We start from the raw sequence: 25,926 nt of genomic DNA, 5'->3' as shown, positions 1-25,926 counted from the left end.
GAAAATAACATTTGTCTTGGTGGGGGCTTATTGGAACATTATAACCAGACCTACCTGCACAGCTGCAAGAACAAAGGATTCTGTCACCAAGAAGTCTGCAGCAACCAGCCACACCCCCTTTTAGCATAAAAGAAGCCTGAATTCTAACTTGGGGAACATGGTTCTTTGGGACACTAATCCACCATCTTCTTGGTCTACTGGCTTTCTGAATAAAGTCGCTATTCCTTGCCCCAATGCCTCATCTCTCAAATTACTGGTCTGTCATGCAGCACAAACTTGGACTCAGTAATACAAACTCTACGGTAGACCACACCCACCAGAACCTCAGATCATACTGTGTGCTTCCTCTCACCTCTCAGCTCACCAATTGTAGTCCCACCCGAGGCCCTTCGCGCTACTTGTCCTTTCCACCTGGGAACACTTCCCCTAAGATCTTCCATGGCTACCTCATGATCATTCAGGCCCCAGGTCAGGCCTTCCTAGACCACCCTCTCTAAAGTAACCCCTCCCACTCACCCCATTCACTCCATGGATTTTGCAGAGCATTCACTGGTCTCTGAAATGATCTCATTAATTCATCATTTACTTGTTTCTTCCCCAGTAGAACGTAAGCCCTGAATGGACAGACTTGGTCTGTTTTGATTACAGCTGCATCCCCAGTGCCCCCAGCAGTGCTTGGCATATAGTAGGATTAAGTCAGGGAACACGGTAAGGCAGGGAGAAGAGCCAGGGGCATAGCAGGTGCTCAGCAGCCATGATTTTAACAGCGGCAAAAATAGCAACCCAAGTAATAATGGTGGTGGCAGAGATGGAGTTCTTTTTTCTTAACTTTTATGTACATTTTTTATTGAAGTATAGTTGATTTACATTATATTGGCCTCAGGTGTACAACATAATGATTCAATATTTTTATAGCTTATACTCCATTTAAAGTTATTACAAAACAATGGCTATATCTCCTTGTGCTGTACAATACATGCTTTTGTTTATATATTTTATACAAAGTAGTTTGTATCTCTTAATCCCTTACCCATATGTTTCCCCTCCCTGCCACTTTCATTTTAAAATGGCTAAACTTATTTTGGACTTCTTTTAAGAATTCATTATCTAAACATTCCTAGTTCTTAAGGTTAAAGAGGAAAACAGAAACTGTCATCATAATTTTATCCACAAATGAAGTGTCCACTTACGATTCCCCACTCAGACATCCCTTCCTATGCGACACTGTCACAAGTGTCAATATGGTGGTCAGTCAGGATAAAAGCTAAATAAAGAGGAAATACAATGCATACTAATTGTAAAGGGAAATTGCAAATCTTGCAAAAGATGGAAGAGTTCATAGTCATATAAAGATCACACACATGGTTATTGTTGGATGAGGATCTGGCAGAGTTAAAGTAGTTCGCCAAAGAAGAAGGAAAAATAGAAGGGAAAGTAGATGATGACACACTAAATTCTTCAAAAGAGAACTGTAGCTGAATATCAAAGGATTACAATAGGTCCTAGGGAAGACTGATGAAGACCTCAAAAAGTTTTGCAAAAATGACCTTTTTGCGGTCAGCCTGCAGGAGTCAAATGACACTTCAAACAACTGTGGCTTTCTGTGTTGTGTAAATGCATTTGTTGTTTTAAAGGTCTTGAAATAAGGATTCACGTGGCAGCTGCCTATGGCTTGGAGGGAGATGTTAGATTTGAAAACTTCACTGAATGATCAGATTTCACGCTCTCCATCTCAATATTAAAAAGCCAGGTTATCTTCTCCAAGAGATTCTAGCATAAATAAAAGAAAGGAATGGGTTTGGGGGGCAGGAGGGAAGAATTCTCAACTGTCAGCTGGATACAATGTGTCTAAACATTTGGTGATGAAAATGCTGGGTTCAAACATTATGTGGGCAGAAGGTAACTCACCCCACGCTCTCCCGAAAGCATCCTCTAAAGTCAGCAGTGACTGTTAGTCACTGTGGGGCAAGACTACACCAGTGACTTACGATTTTTCCTCTCCTCTTTACTCACACATTTCCTATCATTCATATGCCTGTAAAAGTCTGGAACATACAAAGATAATTTAACTGTAGAACCAGGCTTTGCTCCAACATGAGCAAATATTTCACTCAAAGACACATCAGATGTTTGATTTTTTCTCAGTTTGATAATAATACACATTTAACATGCGTTTACCTCCCATATGATTAATCTTTCAACCCTTTCCTTTCCCTGTCTCTACCCTCTACCCTCATTGCAGTATAATGAACATCTGCAACCCGGGGTGGCTTATCAAACTTTGTTCATGCTCAGACAAATACATACAAGCCTCCCAGATACATGTACACATATCCTGGTTGGTTTTTATAAAAATAGGATTATGTTAGATTTGTTTGTTTGTTTGTTTTTTTAACATCTTTATTGGAGTGTAATTGCTTTATAATGGTGTGTTAGTTTCTGCTTTATAACAAAGTGAATCAGCTATACATATACATATATCCCCATATCCCCTCCCTCTTGCGTCTCCCTCCCACCCTCCCTATCCCACCCCTCTAGGTGGTCACAAAGCACCGAGCTGATCTCCCTGTGCTATGCGGCTGCTTCCCACTAGCTATCTATTTTGCATTTGGTAGTGTATATATGTCCATGCCACCCTCTCACTTCGTCCCAGCTTACCCTTCCCCCTCCTCGTGTCCTCAAGTCCATTCTCTACGTCTGCGTCTTTAATCCTGTCCTGCCCCAAGGTTCATCAGAACCTTTTTTTTTTTTTTTTTTTTTTAAGATTCCATATATATGTGTTAGCATACGGTATTTGGATATTGTTTTTGATTGCTTTTATATATCACTGTTATGGATTAAATGTTTGTGTCTGCCCCCCCCCCCCGCCAAAGTTCATAAGCTGAATCTTAACCTCCACTGTCATGGTATTAGGAGGTGGGGGCTTTGGGAGGTAATTAGGTCATGAGGGTGGAGCCCTCATGAATGGGATTAGTGCCCTTAGAAAGGAGGCACTAAAGAGCTCTTGCTTCCTCCACCATGTGAGGACACGGTGAAAAGATGGCTGACTGTGAACCAGGAACCTGTCCCTCACCAGACAAAGAATCTGCTGGCACCCTGATTTTGGACTTCTCAGCCTCTAGCACAGTGAGAAATAAATGGTTATTGTTTAAGCCACCCAGTCTATGGTATTTTTGTTAGAGCAGTCCAAATGGACTAAGACATCAATAGTTCTACCTCTCAATCAATATATCCAAATCTATCTTATCTTTTTTTCAATAGCTGCAAAATATTCCTTAATATGGATATACCAAAAGACATGTATGCCATTGCCTAATTAATGAACATTCTGATAGTTTCCAAACCTTTATTTTTCCATTTCCATTATAAACAACATTGGGAAAAACTTCCATGTTCAAAAATCCTAAACTAGTGCTTTATTTCTATGGAATAGAGGTACAGATGTAGAATTGCTGCACACAAATTAATGTGCATTTAACTTCTAAAATAGACACTGCCAGATTACTTCCCCAAAAGAGGCTCTAGAGATTCATATTTCCAGCAGCAATGTGATGAGTGGCTCCCACCCCCAAGGGTAGCAGTGATGCAAAGCAGCAGGAACATTGATCACATATATTTACAATATTAAACACCTTTTAAATGGTAAAAAAAAAAAAAAAAAAAACTTACCAGGAAAATCATATAACATTCTATTAGTGCCCTCAGCTCTTAGGATACAAAGGGTAAGCTTTGGAGATGCTAGGTGGGGGTAGGTTGAATTCAGGCCACATAGAACACTGCTAAAAAGTGACAGTTATTAGCTTGGGGCCCCAGGGCACTGAGAGTAGCTAGCCAGAAAGTCATATGAAACAAGGGGCTAGAGGAGAAGGATGCGGAAAAGAGCCAAATCAAGAAGACATTATAGGACTTCCCTGGTGGCACGGTAGTTAAGAATCCGCCTGCCAATGCAGGAGACATGGGTTCGAGCCCTGATCCAGAAGATCCCACATGCTGTGCAGCAACTAAGCCTGTGCGCCACAACTACTGAGCCTGCGCTCTAGAGACCGTGAGCCACAACTACTGAGCCTGCGTGCTGCATCTACTGAAGCCCACATGCCTAGAGCCCGTGCTCCCAACAAGAGAAGCCACCACAATGAGAAGCCCACGCACCGCAATGAAGAGTAGCCCCTGCTCGCCAAACCAGAGAAAAACCCGCATGCAGCAACGAAGACCCAACGCAGCCAAAAATAAAATAAAATAAAATAAACTTATAAAAAAAAAAGAAGACATTATATTCTGCAGAGTAGAGATACAAATGATCAATGAGCGCATAAAAAGATGCTCAACATCATCAGCCATTAGGGAAAGGCAATCAAAACCACAATATGTTACCCCTTCACACCCACTAGGATGGCCATAATCAAAAAGACAGGCAATAACCAGTGTTGAGGAGGATGTGGAGAAATCGGAACCCCCATACATTCCTGCTGGGATGTAAAATGATGCAACTGCTTTGCAGTTCCTTAAAAAGTTAGACATCAAGTTGCTACATGACCCAGTAATTCCCTTCCTAGGTACATAACCAAGAGAATGAAAACATATGTTCACACAAAAACTTGCACACAACTCAAATGTCCATCAGCTGATGACTGGATAAACAAAATGTGGCATATCCATACAGTGGAGTATTATTTAGCCATATAAAACAATGAAGTACTGCTACCTGCTACAACATGGGTGAATATTGAAAACATTATGCTAAGTGAAAGAATCCAAATACAAAATGCCACATATTGTATGATTCTGTTTATATAAAATGTCCGGAATAGGCAAATCCACAGAGACAGAAAGTAGATTAGTGGTTGCCAGGGGCGTGGGGAGGAGAACTAGAGATTAACTGCTCAAGGAACTTCTTTGTGAGGTGATGAAAATGTTCTGGAATCAGATCGTGGCGATAGTCGCACTACCTTGTGAATATACGAAAAATCACTACGCTGTACACTTGAAAAGCGTGAATTTTATGGAATATGAATTATATCTCAATTTTGAAAATGAAGACATTATATAAACACCAACACAGCAGGGGATGGCTCTTGGGCAGGGGATAAACACCAAACATGAGCAGAGACTCCACAGAAAAGACAGATGGTTGGCTTTTAAGCCAATGAAAAGATGTGCAACCTTATGAATAGTAAAATATAAGCAAAATAAAATTATGAGACTTAGCTCTCCTCCTATCAACTTGGTAAAAAGGGAAACATTCAGTAACCGGCAGTGGAGAAAGTATGAGAAAGAATGGCTGCATCTCTTGTGGGTGGGGGCGTAATTTGGCTGTCTCTTTGGAGGATAATTCAGTAATATATATCAATATTTAAAAATTCACACACTCTGGGAGCTCTAATTTCTACTTCTGGAATGTTACCCTATAAATACAATCGCACAGAGCCACAAAGATACATATAACAGATACACATCGTCTGCTGGACTATTGCTGTGGTGGCAAAATAGTAGAAACACCCTAATGGCTTATCAATAGGGAGCTGGTTAAATAAATGATCATTTGTCCACACAGTGAATTGCTCCACAGGCATTAACATTCTCCAAGACATACAGTAAGTGAAAAAAAGCCACGTCCAACGGTCTGTAATAGTATGTTCCCATTTGTTTTTTTAATGGTGTCAAGAGGTAGAGGGGAGGATTTAAAAATATACACATGTGGAATACCTCTGGCCACAAGAAACTGTAAAGAGTTCTGGCCTCTAAGAAAGGGAATTTGGGGATGGAGGTTGGGGAGCGATCAGAGTTGGGCGTGGGAAGGTGTTCCCTGTCCTATCTTATTATGTAGACTGTTGAGAATGTTTGCTAGGTATACCTCCCAGGTCACTTAAAAATGTAAAGTAATGAAAAGAAAAAATAAAGGGAAAGGAGAGGTCTAGAAAAGAGAGATGGGATTTAAAGCCAACTGGAGGAATGTTTGACCTGCTTCCGGTTTGCCTGGGGCTGCCCAGTGGTGATGGCAGGCTCTGTAAGTAACAAGGTGCAGCTCTGATTGGAGGAGTTGCCAGGCCAAGTGGGTCCTGCATCCTGGAGTGAGGGGCATGACCTCTGGGGCACCTCCATATTCCAGAGTCTGACCCTTTGCTCAGCAAACTCAGAAACTCAAACTTTTTAAGTCACTTGGAATCCCTGTACCTCCCAGAGGTCATTCTAAAAAGGACTCATGAATTAACCACAGGCAGCTTATTGGTTAAAGACAATAGAGCTGCCAAGGGGACGGGTCACAGGTGACCTCCCGCCCACTTGGTCCCTCCCTGTGGGAAACTCACATGGGATCCCATCACCATGGGCAGGATGCCCGGTGAGCCCAGAGGTCAAGCCAGCACACTCGGAGTTGGCTGTAGGATTTAAATGTTTAATTGTTTCAGGCTGGGATAACCTGATGGCAATGATGATGATTAAAAAAGGCTTTGTTGAGAGATGCCCTTTAGGGAGAAAAACTTTACAGAATCAGAGGTTGGCAAATATGAGATCCACTGACAGCTTGGTGTTGGGCCAGCAGAATGTTTAGATGTTTCTGAATTGGGGAATTTCATTTGCAAATCTTAAAATGGGGCTTTCACTGAAATATCCTCTTATCTGCTGAGGGATTCTCATAGGGCAGCCAGGCCAAGGGCTGAGACAGGGAGAGTTTCCAGTTTCCTGCAGCCTCCACATCTCGTGCCAGTTCTCAGATGCAGTGGTCCTCACTTCTGGGGGACTGTCAGAATCTCCAGGAAGGCTTGTGAGAATAGAGGGCCAGCCCCACCCACAGCACTGGATTCTGGAGGTCTGAGCTCGGCTGCAGGTCCAACTAGTTTGAGGTGACGGGATGATGCTGGTCCAGGGACCACTCTGAGAATCACTGATACACATCCCAGCTTTTGTACTGACACATGGAGCCAGACTCTGCTTATGTTTCCCTGCTCTCATTCCCAGAAGTATTTGGTCTTTGAGGTATGTTTGCATATATCAGATCTCACCCACTAATATGTTGTTTCAATTGTTAAACTTCTAGCAATTTGGAGGGCACCTTGCCATTTATTTGGTCTCACTGATTTATTATTTTTATTTTTGTTAACTGAAAAGTTGTTGGCAAGTGGGTGTGTTTATTCCATTTCCAGATCTGGTGAAAATGCACCCTGGGGAAATGAGATGACATGCAGTTGTCACAGGACGATACTGTTTCTCTTCTTGCCGTTTTTTTATGTTTTCCCTTGGTCTCTCCCTGGCTCTCTTGGTCTTCCCTTCAAGAGAGGGACAGGTTCACATCGCTCAAGCTGCAGGAACCATGTGGATGCTTCTATCTTTAGAGAGGAGTGTGCTGGTTGTCTTCTTGGTCCAGAGAGGCAGAGCAGGTTGTGTGTTACTTGACAGCTGCATGGAAGTTCAGGCACCCAGACGGTCTGCGCCCTGGAACGGAAAGCTGTGCCCTGAGTGTCAGCCACGGCAGGGACAAAAATGTTCCCAAACAAGTTAAAACAGAAATGCCAATGTCTTACTTTTGAAAAATGTGAATAAGGAATTTTCTATTGGAGTGTATTTCAAAGGGTTTTCAACGCTGGCGGAACACGAGGAGCTTTAAAAATACTTAGCCCAGGGAAACTTGGAAAAAGACATGCCCGGGCCCTACACTCCAGGGCTTCTGACTGTATTATTCCAGGTGAGGCCTGGGTATGAGGGTTTAAAAATTCCCCAGCAGATTCTAATGTGCATTCAAGTTTGGGAACCACTATTTTCAGGAGTCTACATAAGTATAATGGCCATCATTTATTGTTTCAGGCACCAAGTAAAGGGGTTTGCAAGCACTATCTGATTTTCTCTACCATCAGGTCACGAAGTCTCTTGTTTATCCTCACACAGCTGCTGAGAGGTGGGGTGAGGCCTCAGACACAAGTGCTTTGTCCAAAAGCACCTGTCTAACCATTGTACAGGCAGACCTTGGAGATTTGGTTTGGCACCAGATCACAGCAATAAAATAAATATTGCAATAAAGTGAGTCACACGAAGTTTTTGGTTTCTCAGTGCATATCAAAGTTATGTTTACACTATACTGTAGTCTATTAAGTGTGCAGTAGCATTAGGTCTAAAAAAAAGTGCATGCCTTAATTTAAAAATACTCGATTGCTAAAAAATGCTAAGCATCATCTGAGCCTTCCGAGAGTCATATGCTTTTTGCTGGTGGAGGGTCTTTCCTCGAAGTGGATACTGCTGACTGATCAGGGTGATGGTTGCTGAAGGTTGGGAGGCCGTGGCAATGTCTTAAAATAAGACAACCATGAAGTTTGCCCCTTTCACGAATGATTTCTCTGCAGCATGCGATGCTGTTTGACAGCATTTTACCCACAGTAGACCTTCTTTCAAAATTGGAGTCAATCCTCTCAAACCCTGCCGCTGTTTTATCAGCTAAGTTCATGTAATATTCTAAATTCTTTGTTGTCATTTCAACAATCTTCGCAGGTTCATCACCAGGAGTAGATTCCATCTCAAGAAACCATTTCTTTGCTCATCCATTGGAAGCAACTCCTCATTCATGAAGGTTTTATCATGAGATTGCAGCAATTCAGTCACATCCTCAAGCTCCACTTCGAATTCTAGTTCTCTTGCTATTTCCACTGCACCTGCAGTGGCTTCCTCCACTGAATCTTCAACCCCACAAGGTCATCCATGAGGGTTGGAATCAACTTCTTCCAAACTCCTGTCAATGTTGATATTTTGACCTCTTTCCATGAATCATGGATGCTCTTAATGGCATCTAGAATGGTGAATCTTTCTTAGAAGGTTTTCAATTGACTTTGCCCAGATCCATCAGAGGAATCACTGTCTATGGCAGCTATAGACTTACGAAATGTATTTCTTAAATAATAACACTTGAAAGTCAAAATTACTTCTTGATCCGTGGGCTGCAGAATGGATGTTGTGTTGGCAGGTATGAAAACAACATTAATCTCGTACTTCTCCATCAGAGCTCTTGGGTGACAGGGTGCGTCATCAACGAGCAGCAATGCTTTGAAAGGAATCTTCTTTCTGAGCAGTAGATCTCAAGAGTGGGTTTAAAATATTCAGTAAATCATGTTGTAAGTAGATGTGCTGTCATCCAGGCTTTGCTCTTCCATGTATGGAGCACAGGCAGAGTAGAGTTAGCCCTTAAGGGCCCTAGGATTTTCAGAACTGTAACTGAGCATTGGCATCAACTTAATGTCACCAGCTGCATTAACCCCTAACAAGAGTCAGCCTGCCCTTCGAAGCTTTGAAGCCGGGAATTGACTTCTCCTCTCTAGCTATGAAAGTCCTAAATGGCATCTTCTTCCAATAGAAAGCTGTTTCATCTACATTGAAAATCTGTTGTTTAGTGTCACCACCTTCACTAATTATCTTAGCTAGATCTTCTGGATAACTTGCTGCACCTTCTATATCAGCACTTGCTGCTTCACCCTGTACTTTTATGTTATGGAGATGGCTTCTTTCCTTAAACCTCATGAACCAACCTCTGCTAGCTCCAAACTTTTCTTCTGCAGTTTCCTCACTTCTCTCAGGCTTCACAGAATTGAAGAGAGTGAGGGCTTTCTCTGGATTAGGCTTTTTTTTTTTTTTTTGCTCAAGCTAACGTTGTGGCTGATTTGACCTTCTATCCAGACCACTAAAACTTTCTCCGTGTCAGCAATAAGGCTGTTTTACTTTCTTACCATTCATGCACTCACTGCAATAGCACTTTTCATTTCCTTCAAGAACTTTTCCTTTGCGTTCACAACTTGGCTAACAATTTGGCACAAGCTTTCGGTTTGTCTTGTCTTTCAACATGCCTTCCTCACTACGCTTAATCATTTCTAGCGTTTGATATAAAGTGAGAGATGTGTGACTCTTCCTTTCACTTGAACACTTAGAGGCCGCCATAGTGTTATTAATTGTCCTAATTTCAACAATTGTTGTGTCTCAGGGAATAGGGAGGCCTGAGGACGGGGAGAGAGATGGGGAAACAGCCAGTCGGTGGAGCAGACAGAACACACGACACTTATTGATTAAGCTCACTGTCTTACATGGGCGAGGTTTGCAGCACCCCAAAACAATTACAATAGTAACACCAAAGATCACTGATCACAAATCACCATAAAGAGTTTGCAATATTGTGAGAAGTACCAAAATGTGATACAGAGACATGCAGTGAGCAAATGCTGTTGGAAAAATGGCCTCCATAGACTGGCTCAACACGGAATTGCCACAAACCTTCAATTTGTAAAAAATGCAACATCTGCAAAGCACAATCAACTGAAGCGCAATAAAACAACATGTGCCTGTATTCTACGGCTTCCCTCCTGAAGAAGCTATCTAAAATACAAAGAATAAAAAACATGTACAAGAATGTTTATTGCAACATTGCTCAGAGTAGAGAAAAATAGAAAAAAAAATGCCCAACATCAGGGTAATGGCTGAATGAATTACAGTACATCCACACCTTAAAATATCTTGTAGCTGTTACAAAACAATGAATTAAAGATGTACCAGTTGAATGGGAGGGATTTGCACACGTTTGTGGAGCTCAAGGATTTATCCTGGCCTGGGGTGGCCGGAACATTTGGGGACTAGCTGAGCATTTCTTTCTTGTCACATGGCTTCTTCATGGGCTCCCTTCCACCATGGCAGTCTGAGTCATTCTGACATGGTGGTTAGCTTTCCCCAGAGCTAGTGCTATGAAAGACAAAGGCAGAGGCTGGAAGGCTTCTTAAGACTTCGGCTTGGAAGTCATGCATCATCCCTTCCACTACATATTATTGGTTCTACAGGGTCATCCCAGATATCAAGGGAGAGGACTACAGGGGTGTGAATATGGGGAAGGCTTGATTATTGGGGGGAGGGGAGGGATGTGCAATTCTGGAGACTGTCTATCACAACAGAATAACAGGGAGGCTACATGTACCAGACAGAAATGCTCCACTAGAATTTTTGATGAGAAAAAGCACTAAGAGGTTGAGAAGTACTAGATTTCACAGGGACTTCTGCATACTTCCAAGGACAGAGGAGCAAGGAGCTGTCAGGCCATCGGGCAGAGCCAGTTTTCAGGATTCTCTGTAACCACTTTAAGTAGAGAGCTGATGCAGTGCAACCCAGAGGAAGTGCCTGTGTGGGTGGCACGTCTAGCAGGGTTGCAGGGTGGAGAACTGAAGATAAGGAGCTTATTTATTGAGTGAGATATATACAGCAAGATGGTGGAAGGAGAGAGAAAACGGGCGTTCAGGAAATGAGCTAGATCCCTTTAATGACTTTTGAAAGGCCTGAGTAAACATATGTGCTACTTTTGGTTGCTCAATAATTCTTTGAAATCAAAACACTGGCAGACACTGGGGACTGCCTGTCCAGTGGCCAATCCACTCCAACCCGTTTTCTTTGCTTGCTGCCCAGAGAAGTACCTGACTTCCCAGCAGCCCCTGCAGCTAGTGGTGGTCATGTGACCTCATTCTGGCCAATGAGATATAAGTGGATGCCTACCTGAGGCAGGGGCTTCTAGGAAGGACCTTCCTTTCTTTTCTAATAAAAGGAGAAAAAAGAGTAGCAAATCGTGGCTTTTCCCTTCTGGCTTTTGGGTCCTGTCGTGTGAGGACGTGATGTGTGGGTCTGTGGCATCTTGTGAGCCACAGTACATAATTGGCACACTTACTTGGTGTCTTGATAATGCGTCAAGATGCTGCACCAAGCTTGGAACTGCCAACCCCCAGACTTCTTGTTATAATTATAAGTGCTATTTACTTAGGGCTGTATTATTGCAGCAGATACATCAGGATCTACAACTCTCTCTTCAGCCGCATTTTCTTGCTCTGCTGCCACTGGTCTGATGTGCCACCGTTCATTTGTTCATCAGTCATTTCCAAGCCCTTTGCGTATCTCAGCGCCTGTGTTAACTTTGGGATTATTGCAAGAACAAAGGAAATACTCTGTTCTCAGGAATTTTTACTCAAGTGGGCGAAACATTAAAAAAGCCGGCCAATTGTGGGGAGATAGAGGATGCTAAGAGGACACGTGTGTTTGCTCCCTTCCCAACCAGTGAGGCTGGTCCCAAGTCTTTCTCTCTATCAGGTAGCTATGAGTTTTGGCACTGGGTCTCCCATCACACTTTGCCCAGGCATCATGATTGGCATATTCTTTTCCTCTCATTCATCATGTTACAGCATCGGCAGGAGCACTGTTTACTCAAGTAAGGATTTTCAATCCAGTGAAATGATTCCACTTCTTTTTTTAAAAAAAGCAAAATCAGGCAATTCTTTTTAGAAAAAAATCAACTAGGAACAAAAAAAGGAAAGATTAATTTTTTAGAAACTTCTTACCCAGGTGAAACAGAGACGGTCTTCTGTTTCTGAAAAATGGCGTTTTCTGGCAGATAAATTATGCGTTAGTCTCTACCATTCATCAGCAGTGAGAACTGAACAATTTTTTTAAAAGGGGGAACTAATGTGATAAATTTGATAGAAAGGAATCGAAGAAGGAGAAAAATGAGGCATTTTTATTTCCCTAAAAACTGGTGAGGTTTTAGGCATAAATACACAGGTGGGAAAGTCTGGTCAGGTGATACAACAGGGGAAAGGCCAGTGGTAAGGGACACTCATGACAGTGGACTCTGCTTGTAGATTTCCCTATTTTGTCACATTTACCCTGTGCCAGCCACTGTTCTTGCAGCCACCCTACACAGTTAATATTATTATTATTCCCATTTTCTAGATGAGTCTCTGAGAGTACACATTTCTTGCCAAGGTTACATAGCTAGTGAGTGGCAGAGCCAGGACCTGGTCTGTGAGCCTCCGAAGCTTCAGTGTGCTCATATTAGTTTCCTTTTGCTGCCGTAACAAATTACCATAATTTTTGTGCCTTAAAACAACACAAAATATCTTACAGTTCTAAAGGTCAGACATCAAAAATGGGTCAACTCCTGGAAGCTTGAGGGGAGAATCTGCTTCCTTGCTCTGAGATCGAGCAGGACCCTACAGGACCTTCTAGGGAACAGACCTCTGTGTCTCCCGCCTCTTGTTTATAGAAAACCTTTAGCCTCCTAGGCCTTCCCCAAGTTCCCAAGAGCAAATTTAATCACAGAAATGAGAAAATGCAGAAACAAAGAAAAACAGTCAAGCAAGACAAAAGAATAATTGTTTAGCCACAAAACAAAGTCAAGACCTTTAGTTCCTCTTCAAGGGCTACAGATAATATCCTGAGCCATATCCTTGAGTTGCTTTGCAGATACTAAAAACCCCACAGGTGGAGGAAGTTAACTACGTGATGACCACCAGCATGGAGACCCCAGACCAGTTAGAACCAGAAGGTTGATGACTGAAATTTCTGAAATACCTCCCAGTTACCTCACCACCAACCAATCAGAAGAACATCCACGAACTGATCAGGCAGCCTGCAACCCTCTCCCTCAGCTTGCTTTTAAAAACCCTTCCCCAAAAGCCAGGGGAGAGTTCAAGTCTTTTGAGCCTAAGCTGCCCATTCTCCATGCTGGGCACCTTGCAATAAACACTGTACTTTCCTTCACCACAATCCAGTGTCAGTATACTGGCTTTGCTGTGCACGGGGCGAGTGGACCCAAGTTTGGTTTGGTAATCCACATTCCTTGCCTCATGGCCCATTCCCCCATATTCAAGGCCAGCAATGGAGCATCTTGAAGTCTCTCTCTCTGTGACATCACTCCATCATTATATCTCTTTCTCTGACTCTGACCCTCCTGCCTCCTGTTACCATGGCTGTTAGTCTTGAGCTCTAACCCTCCGCCTTGCTTAAGGGGATGTAAGCTGCAGAGAAGTGTCATCCTTATCCGACAGGAGACCACCAGAAGAGAAAAACAAGAGCCCACCGGAACTGGTTCAAATCAGCAAGGGCCAAAATGGCAGAAGCCCCGACCTCCAGCAGACCGTGAACTTCATTATATGCTCAATGTAATACATTAGCAGCTAAATAACACCCAGCAGCACCGTGACTGTTGACAGTTGCCATGGCAACAGCCGGAGGAGGGCAAACAGGGACTGAAAAGGGGTGTTGTTTCAGTACTGAGCATACCACACCCCTATTCTCGGAGAAGTCATGAACATTTCTCCCTCTCTTGACTCAATTCCCTCCCTTTTGCCTCGACCCTCCTATATATACGGTGTCTCAGACCAAGGCAGGTTGAGAAGTTGATTTTCGAACTAAGTCCCCGCTTCTCCATTCTCTGGCCATTGAATAAAGCTTGTGCTGTTTCAGCCTCAGCGTCAGTTTCGTCATTGGCTGTGTGAATCCGAACAGAAAAGCACCTTCCCCACCAAGGCAGGGGGCTTCGGCCTGGCTAGGGCCTAAGTGGTGATTCATACGACCAATCTGGTAACACCCCCTCTTATAAGGACCCTGTGGTTATATTAGGTCCGCCTGGATAATCCAGGATCAGCTCCCCATCTCAAGATCCTTAATTTAATCACCTCTGCAAAACCTGCTTTTGACATGTAAGGTAACATATTCACAGGTTCCGGAGATTCAGATGTGGACATCTGGCCTCCTTTTCTTAGCAGGATAGTTTTGAGATCCCTCACGGTGCTGTATTTGGCGGTAGCTCATTCCTATTTTTGCTGAGGACTGTGTGTGTCTGCCCTAACTGATGCAACCACTCTACTGATGGACATTTTGCTCTGTTGGAAGTACTTCCCCAGCTACTTTGGAATTCAAATCAACATGTACTGGAAAAAGAAAGGGAGGAACTAAATATATGAATTTAAACAATCACATTTTGGTAGAGCAAACACATTAGCCTCTAACCCGAAGTTGCAAGACAATGTGTTGCTCTCCGTGGCACTGCAGGTAAATCACATCGTGCATGGCTTTGGCATCATTACCAGTTTTCTCTGACACAAGACTTTCAAATGGCATCTGAAATTGGCAAATTAAGCTAGAAATATAATGTGGCAATAAAAATGAGACATTTTGATTTTCTAAGATATTGTTATTGAAGATGAATTATAATGCTAAGCTTTGGAGAGAAAGCCCTCATCCACATGAGCTGTACTACTTGATGTTTGTTTGATATCAAAATCTCCTGGTCTCTTGCCCTTCCCAAGAAAAAATACTGTGCGAAATAAATTTATTTCTATGAGGAAACAGAATGTAATTTCATGAATCAGTTTAAAAGAAGTGTTTTGCCTGATTGCTCTCTCCCACAGTGTCTCTGGAAGACAAATAAGTAAAACATTGAAAAAGACTAAGGGATGTAGGAAAAAAAAATTTTAAGGTCAGATTTTAAATTTGTAAGTGCTATGCTAGACAGAGCTAATACAGTTAACTTCAAAATGTAATGACAGCCTTTATTAACATTAAATCCAACACAGAAAAATAAACTTTCCTCACATGTTGACCACGTGCCAGGCACTCTTCCAAATATTGTAGGTGTATCAACTCCTTTAACTTCCCAGTGATCTTCGAAGCTTTGGCCTACTGTTATTATGATTCCAATTTTACAGATGTGAGAACAGAGAGGCTGAGCAACTTGCCTAAGGTCACACAGCAGAGCCACAACTTGAATTTAAGATCCTGGCTCCCTAGGCTGTGTGCTCAGCCACTGTGCCATCACTGCTTCTCAATAAGTCTTCACAGGAAACATTCCCGCATGGCAATGAACAGTTTTAATTGTAACAGGAAAAAGTATAGATGGAAAGAAGGAAAACAGTCACCCAGCATCCCACTTAGCTATTTTTCTGGTGACTTTTCTCTATGTGCATACATATATGCAAACACCAAGAGAGATGAACACAAACGTGCATCAAAAGACGCAGTCAGAAAATTCTGTCCAAAGGACAAAAAAGTCACCCAGAATCCCACTTTTATACCCCTTTAAAAACTGCATCGAAAATTATAATAACCTAGGGGAAGGAGCACGAGGATGATAAGCTGCCTTCCTCATTAAATGAGATAATCATTCCAAAGCGAGTTGCAGAGGCCTGGGTTGGCAATGAATGTAGGCAGAGTTTTTGACTTCAGAGGATTAACTTAAACCCTTTACAGATTCTCAAGCCGGTGCTGATGCAAGGCTGCAGGGTATGAGAGCTACGTGCAACCAACCTACGACTCACTCAAATCAGATTCTCTTTTCCCTTGTGTGTAGGTATCCACACAGCAATACACTGTCCCAGACTGTTACCCTGTATTTGTTACTTATTTTCCTCTTTCCAGGAAGACTGCCTCTTATATATAAATAAATGTTGGGAGCAGGGAGGAAAGGAGGGAAGGAGGGAGAAAAAAAGGGAGGGAGGGGCAGAGAAGGAGAGAGACAGAAAGAGAGAGAAAGGCTTTCTCAATTTTCAAGTTTTTTCCTATGTCCTTCCTACACACTCCTTGCCCTTGTACCCCATATTAAATAGGGGCATAAAAACAACAACAACAGTAATAATACAAATAAAATGATGATAAAGAAAACCATTTCTGTAGGGCATATTATATTCTCAGTGCCTCTCAATTTTTTGAGAACACCTACAGTTTGCAAATTATAAAAACAATATGACTCTCATTTCAAAGTCTGTGCATCTCAATAGCCAGCTTTACACTGTTCTCATCAAAGGCCGCTGCTGTCAATACAATCCATTTTGTGCACATCAAAGTAGAAGCTTGACTCACAGGGTTGAAAGGCAGGAAGAGACTTGTGACATGATCTCATCCTGTGGTTGCCAATCCTGGCTATGTGTCAGAATCTTCTAGAAAGCTTTCAAAAGTTCAGATCCCCAGGCCTCAACCTTAGGGTATTCTAGACAGAGGCTAGGGGCTGGGACCTGGGCATCGAAATTTTTAACAAGCAACCTAGGGGTATAATGTATTAAGAAATAAAGGACTTCCCTGGAAGTCCAGTGGTTAAGACTCTATGCTTCCACTGCAGGGGGCACGGGTTTGATCCCTAGTCGGGAAACTAAGATCCCGCAAGCAGTGCGGCATGGCCAAAAAATAAAAATAAATTAAAAAATAAATCTATATTTGGCCTTCATCTCTGTTCCTGGCACAGAGCTCCTAAAACTTAACTTTAAGAGCCATGAAGAAGACTTTTATCATTCATAACAAGCCAGCCCCTTTTAACCACATCTGAGTTTATGTTATTGAGGTGACTTTGGAAGAGCCCCTAAGGATGGGGGCCCCGGTTGCCAGGGGAACAAGTCATGTGATTAGAAGGCTGGGACTTTCAGCCTCACCGCTCCCCATCTCCAGGGAGGGGAGAGTAGGTGGATACTGAGTTCCACCATCAATGGCCAATGATTTAATCAAGCATGCCTACATAATAAAGCCTCCACAAATGTCCCTAAAGAACAGGGTTCAGAGAGCTTATGGGTTGGTGACCACGTGGAGGTGCTGGGAGGGTGGCTTGTCCAGAGAGGGCATGGAAGATCCACTGCCCGATCCACTGCCCCCAGGATCCCCTCCCCCATACCTTCCCCTTTGCATCTCTTCCATCTGGCCCGTTGCTGAGTTGTATCCTCTTATAGTGAACTGGTAATCTAATATGTACATTGTTTTCCTGTGTTCTGTGAGCCATTCTAGCAAATGGCTGAATCTGAGGAGGAGGTCGTGAGAACCTCTGATTTGTAACCAAGTAGGACAGAAGTTGTGGGTAACCTGGGGACTCCCCACTTGCCATTGGCAACTGAAGTGGGAGGTAGTCTTGTGGGAGTGAGCCCTTAACCTGTGGGAACTTGTTGCTAACTCTGGGTTGATGGTGTCAGAACCAAACTGAACTGTGGGACACCCAGCTGGTGTCACAGAATCACTTGTATGGAAAACCCACAAATCTGGTGTCAGATGTGGTGTGGGTAGCAGAGCATAGCGAGGGGAAACAGAGCAGTTTTTTTTTCCTTACACTAGGAAATTCTAAAGCCTCTGGAACCAATGCTATGATTCATCTCATTGTTCAGGAAATGAAGCTGAAGCCCAGAAACTTACATGTAAAGGACAGCAACCATAGCTATCATGTAATCATGAAAGCTAATACATACATGGCACTTACTATGTGCCAGGCACTGAAAGAGGTACTTCTATTATATCTGATATCTGTGTTGTAGGTACTGTTATTATCCCACTTCACAGACAAGGAGGCTGAGGTTCAGAGAGGTTAATTAACTGGCTCAAGGTCACACAGCTGGTAGGTGGCAAAACCAGCAGTCTGATTCCAGAGTTCTTACCCTCAACCACTGGGCTATACTGCCTCATATAATTTATAGATATTCCTCACATAGTAGAACTCAGTCATTTTTGATGCTTTGAATTTATAGCCTTATACTCCAGAATGAAATCAAATAGGTAAGTACATTGTCCAGTTTTAATACTGCCCTCTGTTGTCTTCTATATTTCACTTGTTTCTTTGGAATTGCTAAGTGCTGGGTAATATGTAAAAATGCTTGGTGAATGATCTCCTTGAGTCCTCTCAGCAATTCTGTGAGCTAGGTGTTCTTATCCCCACTTTACAGATGAGAAAACCGAGGCCTAGAAAGCCAAACGACTTGCTCCAGGTCACACTCCACAACTCCAGCTAGTAAGTTGCAGGGCAGGGATTTTCACTTTGGTCTGTCGGACTCTGAAGAGGCCAGCCTCTTAGTGTTTCTACTCTATTGCTTTTAACTCATTGCTGTAAAGCCTCGGCCTCTTCCAGACGTCATACATACTCAAGAGAGATGAGTACTGTTAAGAGTTGAATTGCCGAGGGGCTTCCCTGGTGGTGCAGTGGTTGAGAATCCGCCTGCCAATGCAGGAGACACGGGTTCGAGCCCTGGTCTGGGAGGATCCCACATGCCGCGGAGCAGCTGGGCCCGTGCACCACAACTGCTGAGCCTGTGCTCTGGAGCCCACAGGCCACAGCTGCTGAGGCCCGTGAGCCTAGAGCCCGTGCTCCGCAACGGGAGAGGCTGCCGCGGTGAGAGGGCTGCGCACCACTGCGAAGAGTGGCCCCCGCTCGCCTCAACTAGAGAAAAGCCCGTGTGCAGCAACGAGGACCCCATGCAGCCAAAAATAAATATTAAAAAAAAAAAAAAAAAAAGAGTTGAGTTGCCAAGAAGATGAAGTCCTAACCCCCAGTTCCTATGACCTCATTTGGAAAGAGGGTCTTTACAGAGGACCAAGTTAAGATGAGGCCAGGGGCTTCCCTGGTGGCGCAGTGGTTAAGAATCCGCCTGCCAATGCACGGGACACGGGTTCGAGCCCTGGTCCGGGAAGATCCCACGTGCCGCGGAGCAACTAAGCCCGTGCGCCACAACTACTGAGCCTGTGCTCTAGAGCCCACGAGCCACAACTACTGAAGTCCACGAGCCACAACTACTGAAGCCCGTGCACCTAGAGCCCGTGCACCGCAACAAGAGAAGCCACTGAAACGAGTGCCCGAGCACTGCAACGAAGAGTAGCCCCCGCTTGCTGCAACTAGAGAAAGCCCATGCACAGCAACGAAGACCCAACGCAGCCAAAAATAATAAATAAATAAAATAATTAAAATAAAAAAAAAAGATGAGGCCAGTGGGGGTGTGCCCAATCCCACGGGGCTGTGTCCTTATAAAAGGGGGCGGTTTGGACACAGAGACAGACAATCGGAGAAGGAAGATGCTACGAAGACACACGGAGAGCACCACGTAGAAGCCAAGGAGTGCTTGAGGCCACCGGGAGCCAGGGCACAGGCAGGGAAACAGATTCTTCCACAAACTCTCAGAAGGCGCCAACCCTGCCCACACCTTGATTTCCAACTTCTGGCCCCAACATGGTGAGACAATACATTTCTGTTGCTTAAGCCACCTGATTCGTGACACTGCGTTTGCAGCCCCAGGAACTAATACAAGTGTCTTCCATGTGAGTCTGTGGCTTCAACTCTTCCACCTTGTTTCACCATCAACAGGGATCATCAGACCCTTCACCATCCCCCCAACTCCCAGGAGAAGCAGTCCCCACGTGACACTGACCTTCATGGTAGAGTTGAACGGAGCGGGTGGATACCATCACCGGCATCCCATTTTGACCGCACTCGTCCCCAGATGCCACCTGGAACAGAACATGTGGCAGTATTAGCCGAGTCTCTGGGGAAAGTCAGAAAAACTCAAGGAAGAACCTCAAGGCCACAAGGGTGCCTCACAAAATTAAAGTCTGCATGTCTAGGAACTACCCAGTTTTCTATCACGCCTCAGAGAAACTATATAACCCGCTGCCCAAGGACTGGACTCCTGTGTTGATAAGAGCTTTGCATGGCCTCTACCTCCCTTCAATGAGCCCCACAAGCACGGGCAGGACAGACACCCTCGTACAGATGGGACACACAGGCAAACTGGGGTGCTGGTCTGACCAGGGAGGGGACAAGAACTTGACATGCTGTGAGGCTAACCACACTCCCAGGGTCCTGCACACAAGCACCGGCCTCTCTCCTCAAATACAGCAAGTTCGGGCTTCCCTGGTGGCGCAGTGGTTGAGAGTCTGCCTGCCAATGCAGGGGACACAGGTTCGAGCCCTGGTCTGGGAAGATCCCACATGCCGCGGAGCGACTAGGCCCGTGAGCCACAACTACTGAGCCTGCGCGTCTGGAGCCTGTGCTCCGCAACAAGAGAGGCTGCGATAGTGAGAGGCCCACGCACCGCGATGAAGAGTGGCCCCTGCTCGCCGCAACTGGAGAAAGCCCTCGCACAGAAACGAAGACCCAACACGGCCAAAAATAAATAAATAAATTAATTAATTAATTTAAAAAAAATACAGGAAGTTCATTGTTGCTATTTTTCTGCTCCACACCCACTCCTTCCTCTGCACTGTTACAACCCCATTCCAATTTTAGACCACTGCCCTGACTTTTTTTCTCTTCTGTTATTTATTGCAGACATTTAAAAAGATTATACATATATATGTATGCATAGATGTACATATATATACACACATGCACATATACACATACACTCACATGGAAAGAAAAAAAGGTTGCAAAAAAGAATGTATGTTATATAATGTCATTTTAGTAATAAAATAAATTACACCTCTAATAGTTGGCATTAACTGAATATTGATTATATGCTAAGTACTTTGCATATCGTGTCTTATTTTGCTAATACTATTAGTAGTATAATATATGTTAATAAGTGCAGAGAGAAAAAAAACCTAAAAGACTAAATACTCACCTCCTGATGATGGGAAACTACTGGGGAGATGTGGAAGACGTTTCCTTTCTTTATATTTTTGTGACAGTTTTGTTTAAAAGAAGCCTATGTTGGGAGTTCCCTGGCAGTCCAGTGGTTAGGACTCGGTGCTTTCACTGCCGGGGCCCAGGTCCAATCCCTGGTCGGGGAATTAAGATCCCCCAAGCCACATGGTGTGGCCAAAAATAAATAAATAAATATAAAAGAAGCCTGTGTTCTTGAATTTATCATTAACCCTACCAAGAAATCATAAAATTGAAACATCAAACTCATGTGATCATTTGGCTCTGAGGTCGTAACTGGCATCCCTGGGGTAATACGGTGTGCAAATTTGATATACTTGGCTCACAGAAGTTGTTTTTTTTTTTTGTAAGTATTTTGGAATCAGTTGCCAATATTTAAAAAATCAGGAGGTTGCATTAACACCATTTTCCAGCTTCAAATGAAAAATAAGTCTCTGGGAACGTGCTGAGGGTAAAGTTGGTCAGAACCAGCTGTCTGCAAATGGGCTTCACCCTCCTGCTTTGCTCATTTTTGTCACTGCCTGGTCCTGGAGGCCAGAGGCTCCCAGACTTGGAATCATTTGGGGATCTTGGGAAACTACTGATGGCAGGGCCTCTACCCGGAGGTTGTGTTTTAGTTGGTCTCAGGTGGTGCTGGGCATCAGGCATTTTCAACATTTCCCAGGGATTCTAATACATGGTCAGGTGTGAGAATCTTCTCTGAATCCAGCCTTCTATTCTGAGCAGGAATTCCCTCTATGCTGTGATCAATATCAGTTCGTAGGTATTACCTCCTCCTACAATGATTTCCATGTCTAACTGGGCTCTAAATCTTAAACTGAATTGATTGCAGAAGCACTGGTGGTGGACATTTAGGTTCTCTGCTGCCTGCTTGTAGATCTAAGGTCTAAGGAGAAGCACTTGGGTGTCCCTGGCCTCAGCCCTCCAGAGCAATCTTCTAAAGGAGGGATTCACAAACAAGAAGTTCTACACGTTGGCTGAACGTGCAACAGTTGAGGAGCCCTGAAAATACAGGTGCCGCCCTGGTTCCCACACACAGATTCTGATTTCATTGGTTTAGGGTACAATTCCAGCCTCACAATTTATTTTTAAGTTTCCCAGATGATTCTAATGTCCAGCCACGGCTGCAAACTGCTGATCAAAAACTGGGTTTCTCATCCTCAGCACTGCTGATACCTTGGGCTGGATCATTATCTGCTGTGGGGCCGTCCTATGCATTGCAGCGTGTCTAGTAGCATCCCTGGCTCTACTCACTAGATGCCAGTAGCACTACCCGAGTTGTGACAACCAAGAAACATCTCCAGACATTGCCAAGTGTCCCCTGGTGGGGAGGCAAAATCACCCACAGTTGAGAACCCCTGGTCCAAACCCACTTGGGAACAGAGATCAGATTGGCCCCATGGGAATCAATCACCATGGAGACATAGGTTTCATAGGCTCCGAGCCCTGCAATTTCTGACTTAGCAGGCCTTGAGTGGGGCCTAAGGGCCTGCACTTTTAACAAGCTCCTTGATGGGTTCTGGAGGTTTGAATGTAACTGCACAACCCCTGGGAAAAGCAGCAGCATCAATCACGCCTCTGTGATGAGCCCTGGGCAGGCCGTTTATTCTGCCATCACCCCCGACTCTCCCAACTAGTAGCTAATGACCCAGTGACCATAACTACACTACCTTGTGAGTGTCTGCTTCCAAGTCATTCTCTTGGTCCTCGACTCTTTGGGGAACACTCATTTGGTTACCCATTGTTCCTGCAACACAGAAAAAGAGAGACAGAGAGAAAAATGAAAACCCAAGACCAGCAGAAGTCTCACTCCTGCCTATAAAACTAAGGTGCAGAGACTGCCAAGTTACTGTGGGTATATTATCACAAGCCCCAGGTAGACCAATTGCTTATGTTTATTTTGGGGAATGAGGGGAGATTCTGGGCTCATAAATTCAACAGAATTAAAGTCAAATGCAGCCCCAGTTTTCAATTGCATTTCATTGCTGGGAGAATATTATCATCTCAAAAAGGATATTCCGTGTAGATAACATTTTCTTCTTTCTTAGCCAGTCACAACTATTATATCAAGGAGAGTTTAGAATGGGGACAGTTAAAACAATACTTATAATTTTTAGTATTCTCTGATCCTCAAACTAAATTTAGTCCCCTGTTAAAACCTCTCATAGGACTGGCATTTGTTTTTTCATAGCACTTAGCACTACGTGTAATTATATATTTATTTGGCTATATTTTCATTCATTTATTGATTCAACAAATATATAGTGAGTACCAGCTCTGTACCTTACGCTGTGCCAGACACTAGAGTTACAGCTGTGAATTAAATGGATGAGGCCCCCGACTTCATGGAGTTGAAATCTGTTGGGTGGACAGACAATAAACAAATAGACAATAAATCCACAAATCAGGCCGTTTTCGATAGTTCAAGGCAGCATGGTGCAGTGGTTATGAGCACAGACCGGGAGCAAGACAACCTGGGCTTGAACCTTCTCCCTGCCCCTCACTGCTGTGTGTCCTTGGATGAGTTGATTAGCCTCTCTGTGCCTTACAGGACTGCTATAAGGACACAATGAGTTAATGCTTGTAAAGTGGTTAGAATAACGTGTGGCTCTTAAGAAGCAATATATATGTTAATGTGTTATCAAAACACATAGGGTTCAGTGCTATGAATAAAAAGGAAATTTGTAACGTAACAAGAGGGGGGCCACAGCAGAGGGCAAGAGGTGGCAGCACTGAATAGGATGGTTCTGGAATGAAGTAACAATTGATCTAGACTTGGAGGGCAAAACAGAGTATTTAACTTCTGTCTCCCTTCCCCAATAAACTGTAAGCACCACGAGGGCAGGGACTGTCTGTCTTTACCCACTGTTATATCTCCTATTCTCAGCACTGCATTTGCATTGATCAGGTGCTAAATTATTACTTATTAGTTGAGTGGAGGGAATAATCATTCATAACAACCCCTCACCCGGCAGGCGCTGAACTAGACACTTACCCACATTATCACTAAACCTCTCAAGAGCCTTGTTAGAACAATAATGATAATAGTTAACAATAATTTAGCATGTTCTCAGTTCCAAGCACTGTTTTCCAAGAGCGTTTCCTGTACCGTCTCATGTAGCCCTACACACCCGTGTGAAAGAGGTGTTGCCATCGTGTGCCTCTAGCTGAGAGGAAGCTGAGTCACAAGGAGGTAAATTACTTTCCAAAGGTCAGCCTGTTAAAGATGGCAGAGGCTAGATTCAAACACCAGCTGCCTGTGCTCCCAACCACTGGAATGTTCCATATATTATTACCTCCCCTTGGAAAGGAGGGAATTGAGTCTCCCAAACTCACGCAGGACACATCCAGAAAATGGCTGAGTGAGGATTTGACCCAGAGTATGTCTGGTTCCAGAAGTGGGACTCTTTCGGCCACTCCAAGCTTCCTTACTACCTAAAAGCTTCTTTTCCACGCACACAAACGATTCCAGCGTAGCGTGCGTCTCCAAAGACCTGGCTGCTGGCTCATCTGCCCTGATGGCTCTCAGAATAACAGCCAGGGCTTTTGCTTTCTGGCTGAAAGCAGCCAGTGCCTCTCCAAGGATTCCCATGGGCCTCTGCCCATGGTATGAGTTTTTATGCCCTGGTAATAGACTCAAGTAATCAGAAATTGGGGAGGCCAGAAAAGGGCTTTCTTTGGGGAAACTGGTAGATATCAGAATCTGGGGATTATATATGTTTACTAATTACAACATGTAATAAAGCTGAGCAGTGCTAAAACATACAGGACACTAGTTATGTTGCAATATTTTCTATTTATAAAATCCAAGATATACGTACTTACAATAGGCCATCACTTCATCTATAAATGGGACTTTATGAATATAATATTGAATATTCAAGGCCAGGGTCAGGAAACGACAGCTGGGGGCCAAATCCAGCCTGCCGCCTGTTTTAGTATGGCCAGCGAGCTAAGAATGGGTTTTACATTTATAAGTGGTTGGAAAAAAAATCAGAAGAATCATAGATTGTGACACATGAAAATTATATGAAATTCAAATTTTGGTATCCATAAATAAAATTTTATTGGAAGACGTCCATGCCCATTCATTTATGTATAGTCTACGTACGTCTGCTTTCACGTACTGAGGCAGAGTTGAGTAGTTGCAACAGAGACCATATGGCCTGCAAAGCTTAAGATATTTACTGTCTGGCCCCTTCTACAAAGTTTATCACTTCTGCTCAAGATCACCCTGGGTAACATATACCCATTTTGCAAATAAGGAGATTGAAGCAGCTGAGAGGTTAAGTGTTGCCCAAATTGAGACTGACCAGGATTTGAACCCACTGTGTATAAAAATAATGACAACAATACTCTAACAACCATAGTAATGATAAGATAGTAATAACAATAATAACAACAACAAATTTGGTGAGTGCTTACCATGTGCTGAGAAACTGTTCTAAGAGCTTTACTTGCTGTAAATGAATTTATTCCTTATAGCAAATCAACAAGGCAGTGGTATCATCATTCCAATTTTACAGATGAGAAAACTGAGCTTTGCAGGTTAAATTCCTTGACCAAGGCCACTTGCAAAAATGGACACACACTAGATGACATCTCCATCATCCAGGTTTTATAAAATTAAAAATTATTTACCAATAGATTTATAAACTTTCAAAGTTCCTGTTATTCAATTTAAATTTAGTCCAATTTGGGGGCTACCTTCAATAAAAATGTTTGAGGTTATGAAAAAATCTTTGGACTGGGAG

General features: G+C 43.5%; 1 protein-coding gene across 8 annotated transcripts in view; it reads right to left on the bottom strand.

Annotated features, from left to right (window-relative positions):
• Positions 1–25,926, bottom strand: part of BCAS1 (brain enriched myelin associated protein 1) — a 159,232-nt gene that overhangs the window by 73,327 nt on the left and 59,979 nt on the right. For all 8 annotated transcript variants that reach the window (XM_061207791.1, XM_061207795.1, XM_061207793.1 and 5 more), the window contains exons 2-3: positions 22,843–22,919; positions 19,938–20,016 (exon numbers count right to left, since the gene is read on the bottom strand). In XM_061207791.1, the coding sequence (XP_061063774.1) occupies positions 19,938–20,016; positions 22,843–22,914 (151 nt within the window). In that variant the 5' untranslated portion in view covers positions 22,915–22,919. The remainder of the gene's footprint in view (positions 1–19,937; positions 20,017–22,842; positions 22,920–25,926) is intronic.

Source organism: Eubalaena glacialis, chromosome 13, assembly GCF_028564815.1.
Source record: "Eubalaena glacialis isolate mEubGla1 chromosome 13, mEubGla1.1.hap2.+ XY, whole genome shotgun sequence".
NCBI lineage: Eukaryota > Metazoa > Chordata > Mammalia > Artiodactyla > Balaenidae > Eubalaena > Eubalaena glacialis.
This window is presented reverse-complemented; position numbering and strand designations above follow the sequence as displayed.